The sequence below is a fragment of the Alligator sinensis genome, unplaced genomic scaffold (genome assembly GCF_000455745.1).
Source record: "Alligator sinensis unplaced genomic scaffold, ASM45574v1 scaffold1675_1, whole genome shotgun sequence".
Taxonomy (NCBI): Eukaryota; Metazoa; Chordata; order Crocodylia; family Alligatoridae; genus Alligator; species Alligator sinensis.
This window is the reverse complement of record NW_005843086.1, coordinates 171,990-176,483: the sequence shown is the minus strand read 5'-3', so window position 1 is coordinate 176,483 and position 4,494 is coordinate 171,990. Positions and strand designations below refer to the sequence as shown.

Below are 4,494 nucleotides of genomic sequence, written 5' to 3'. Positions count from 1 at the left end.
CTACCCCGGGGGGCCCCCCCGCCAGCCCCAGCACCGGCAGCCCCCCTCGGCCCGCAACAAAGGGTGGTCGATTCACACCCTGAGCCCCCGCCATGGGGCAGTAGTGACCATGCCCCCCCTGCCCCCCCCCAATCCTCCCTGGCCTGCTGAAAGGTGCAGTTCCCGCAGACCCAGCAGGGGCAGGCTGGGATGGGCAGCCCAGGGAGCATCTCCTCCATCTCTGTCCCCCCAGGCTATCTACGAGCGGCTGTTCTGCTGGATCGTAGGCCGCATCAACGCCGTCATCGAGGTGCAGAACTACGACCCCCGGCTGCACGGCAAGAACACCGTCATCGGCGTCCTCGATATCTATGGCTTTGAGATCTTCGACCGCAACAGGTATACCCCCCACCCACCCCTGCTGGTGACCTCCCAGGGGTACCCTCCTCAATAGCACCTTTCCCAGCATACATAAGGGCTGGGGCCCCTGGGTGGGGCAGCTGAGTGAGCAGGGAGCCCACCTGTAGCTCTGGGGAGGGGGAGAGGCAGCGATGAGCAGGGGGCAGTGGCCAAACCATGTTGTGCATCCACTAGGAAGCACCAAGGGGCTGGATCCTTGCAGGGCTCCCAGCTCCTCTCCCAAGCTAAGCAGGACTGGTTTGGATGGGAGACCTACAGGAAGAGGCTAGTGGTTCTGCAGTCAGTGCTGGGCCCAGGGGGCACCAGTGGTGAGTGGGTTCAGGTGGCCAAAGTCCACCCTCCTTGCTCGTGCCACATGGATTCTGCCCTCCAATGCCAGGAGGCATGGCCATGTGCTGTTCCTATGGTGGACATCAGGCATGTTATACGCAAAGCGAGATGAAGTGCAGCCCCGCGTGGGCTCTGGGTGTGGAGTGGGCGTGCGCGGCGCATCATCAAGGGGCAGAGGACGGGGGCTGCAGCCCCTCTCTGCCCGGCCGTGTGTGGACTTCCAGCTTCGAGCAGTTCTGCATTAATTACTGCAACGAGAAGCTGCAGCAGCTCTTCATCGAGCTCATCCTGAGGCAGGAGCAGGACGAGTACCAGCGGGAGGGCATCGAGTGGCAGCACGTGAGTGCCCACAGTGGAGAGGGGTAGAGGTGGGTCCATGGCTTCCCAGGCCTGGGGTATCCCAGGGCCAAGTGCTCCCACCTCGGCCCCGCTGACCCCATCTCCCACAGATCGAGTACTTCAACAACCAGATCATCGTGGACCTGGTGGAGCAGCCGCACAAGGGCATCATCTCCTTGCTAGATGAGGCCTGCCTGACGGCCGGCACCGTCACTGATGCTCTCTTCCTCAACTCCTTGGATTCCCGGCTGGGCCGGCACCCCCACTACACCAGCCGCAAGGTACGGGGGTGGGCAGGGCTCCGGGGTGGGATAAGGATGCCCCACGACCCCTTCCTGTCCGCATTGGGCACAGGTTCCCCGCCGCAGCCCTGTGCAGAGCAGGGCACGGGGTGTTGTGGAACGATGGCAGGGGCCGGTGGGAGCTCAGCAATGCATTCTGGGGAGGTGGGGGTCTTGGCATGAGTGTGTGGGGCCAAGACAGGTCTGAAGGTGTGGTAGGAAGGGGGGTTTGCCCCTTCTGGGGGCAGCAGGACAAGGCTGCCATCCCCCTCACTCTTGGCCCCGCACTCGCAGCTCTCCCCCACAGACAAAACCCTGGAGTTTGGCCGGGATTTCCGCATCCGGCACTACGCCGGCGATGTCACGTGAGTCTGGGGTGCGCCTCTGGGAAACGGGCAGGCACCACGGGGACTGCTCCCACCCTACCGTGGCACCTGGCTTCGATGTCAAGGTGCAGCTGCCCTGGGGAGCCCCTGTGTCTCCACCCCCCACCTCTGCCCTGGCAAGGGATGGGGCATGGGCAGGATCGCCAGGGCTGTAGGCTGGGGAGGCCTCTGTGAGCGTCGCCTGGCTGAGGGCTCGGCTTGGATGCATGGGTTAGGTGTGGGGCTGCTTCTGCCCCCTTCTCCACCACCCCCAGAGCCAGGGAAGGAGGGGCCCTGCCCTCTCCCAGCAGGGCATGGGTAACAGCAGCTGGCGGGGGAAGGGGAGGGAGAAGGCTTCAGCTCTTCCCCCTGTACCCACCACCCCTGCCCGGCTCAGAAGAGTCCCTGCCAGAGCTGTGGGGCAGGGAGCAAGCAGAGGAGCTGGCCTAGGCTTGGTGGCCAGTGTGTGTGTGTGTGTACATGTGCAACACTGGGCACGCACATGTGTACATTTGCACATGTTTGTGTGTGTGTGCGCACCTGACTGGACATGGGTGTGCAGCTATGTAGGCATGCATACCTGTAGTGTTGGCCATACATGTGTGTGTGCATGCACACTGCACAAGACTGGGTGTGAGCATGCAGCTGTGTGCACGTGTTTCTGTGCAAGTGTGTCTGAATGCAGGCCTGGATACGTGTACCTGCCTGTCCAGATATCAGTGTGCAAGTGTATACAAGTGTGGGCATAAGTGTGTTTGTGTTTGCACTTGGGCACGAACACATTTATCTGCATATGTGTGCGTGCATGACTGGGTGCAGGCATGCAGTTGTGTAGGTGTGCATACATGTAGTGGTGGTCATGCATGTGTGTGTAGGTGTACACGTGTGTTCATGTGCATGGAGGCCCCTGTGCTGTGAGCCCCTCTGCTCCCTTCCCTGCAGAACTGTGTCTCTGCCACCCACAGCAAGGCCTGTGCCTCTGCCCTGTTTGGGGTCGCTCGGCCCTGGGGGACGGCTGGTTTCTAGGTCCCTGCACAGGGTTTAATCCCCCGCCCCCAGGCACAGCCGCTGCCATCCCAGACCTTCTCTGCACGATGGCGGCAACCCACGTGCCCCCCATTCAAAGTGCAGGTTACTGGCTTTTAAGCCTTAAAGGTGCCACGGTCATTTTGGGTGGCAATGGGGCACCGCTTTGCTCCCCGTGTGGAACCACCCCAGAGGGACCCTGGGAGGGTCAGAGCAGGGATGGGCGGGGAGCTGAGGGTGGAAGGAGTGGGTGCAGTGCCCATGCCCTGTGCTGCAGGTACTCGGTGGAGGGTTTCATCGACAAGAACAAGGACACTCTCTTCCAGGACTTCAAGCGGCTTCTGTACAACAGGTAGGCACCCTGGGCATCTGCCCTCTGCCTGCACAGGACTTCAACCAAGCCCCTCCCTGCCGGGCACCATACCATTGCACCCTGGGCTGGGCATGACCAGCAAGCAGGGACGCCAGGGATGGGGCAAGCAGGTCGTGGGTGCCCAGCACCACCTAGCCCTGAGCCCCTGGCAGGCTGACCAGGACCCGGGCTCTGGGACTTGGGTTCATCTGGAGGAGAGCTGCCTGAGGGCACCCATCCAAGGAGCCACAGAGCTCTGGGGCATGGCTGCCTGCCATGGGGTGGTGCTCTCATGGTCATCATGGCTGTATGTGGCCAGCTCGACCTGAGATGGGCTTGGATCTGGATGCGGCTTCGTCATCCTCAGGGCAGTGCCAGGCAGGGAGAGCTCTGCACGGCTCAGCTCAGGCACCGACATCCCTTCCGACTGGGGCTAGATCGTGGGCTATGAGGTGCCCAGCTTCCTTGGCACTGTGGGCACTGGCCAGGTTGTCATAGGAGGGGCTCCAGCTCCGGCCCAGGACGGAGGAGCTGTGGGCGCTGCCCGGGGAGACACAGTCCCCCCCAGAGAGCTGACGTGGTGTCGTGGGCTCTCCCAGCGCAGACCCCGTGGTGCAGGCCATGTGGCTGGACGGCGAGGCCAGCATCACCGAGGTGACCAAGCGCCCGCTGACGGCCGCCACCTTGTTCAAGAACTCCATTGTGGCACTGGTGGAGAACCTGGCCTCCAAGGTAACCCTGGGGCACTGGGCCTTGCCCACGTGCCATCCCCCCTCCCACCACGGGGGCACTGCCACGCACCACGAGGTGTGCCCTCCCCAGGGGCGGAGCCTCACTGTTCCCACCCCTCGCCTGATAGGTCAGTTGTTTTGATTGGCAGGCAGTGGAGGCATGTCTTCACCTGGTCTTCATAAAGGGTCAGGGTGCAGGAGCATGAGGTTCCTCCAGGCTGGGGCTGGGCACCCTCCCCAAGGCAGACCCCACACCCTGGGCTGCACTGCCCTGCCTGGTGCCAGCCAGAGCCAAGCAGCAGCCTGGTGAGGGAGGGGTGGCTGGTTACAGCCTCTTGTATCTGCTCCTGGGTGCCCCCCTGCCCCATTCCCCGTCTGCAGGATCCTGGGGGGATGCAGGGGTGCCTGGCAGGGAGCACGCCATGAGCAGCTGGGCGTTCGCTCCCATGCCTCAGCCGTCACCTGCTCCCAGCCATTGCTGTAGCTAAAATTAGCCCCGGTTGGAAAAGGGAGCAGGGACAGGGAGCCAGCTACATGTCACAGGGGGAGACTGGCAGGGACGTGCATGCAGCCCCCACATGGAGACACAGGAACACTCGTGCATGGCAGCACAGACATGGGATACACACTTCTGCACATGGGCATGCCCAGGCACACAGACCCCCCCCCCC

At 63.0% G+C, this 4,494-nt stretch overlaps 1 protein-coding gene across 1 annotated transcript in view; it reads left to right on the top strand.

Moving 5' to 3' along the window:
• MYO1G (myosin IG) overlaps positions 1 to 4,494 on the top strand; it is a 28,604-nt gene that overhangs the window by 14,156 nt on the left and 9,954 nt on the right. The window contains exons 14-19 of the mRNA XM_014526555.2: positions 233 to 378; positions 954 to 1,068; positions 1,179 to 1,349; positions 1,644 to 1,714; positions 3,018 to 3,092; positions 3,692 to 3,824. Of these exons, the coding sequence (XP_014382041.2) occupies positions 233 to 378; positions 954 to 1,068; positions 1,179 to 1,349; positions 1,644 to 1,714; positions 3,018 to 3,092; positions 3,692 to 3,824 (711 nt within the window). The remainder of the gene's footprint in view (positions 1 to 232; positions 379 to 953; positions 1,069 to 1,178; positions 1,350 to 1,643; positions 1,715 to 3,017; positions 3,093 to 3,691; positions 3,825 to 4,494) is intronic.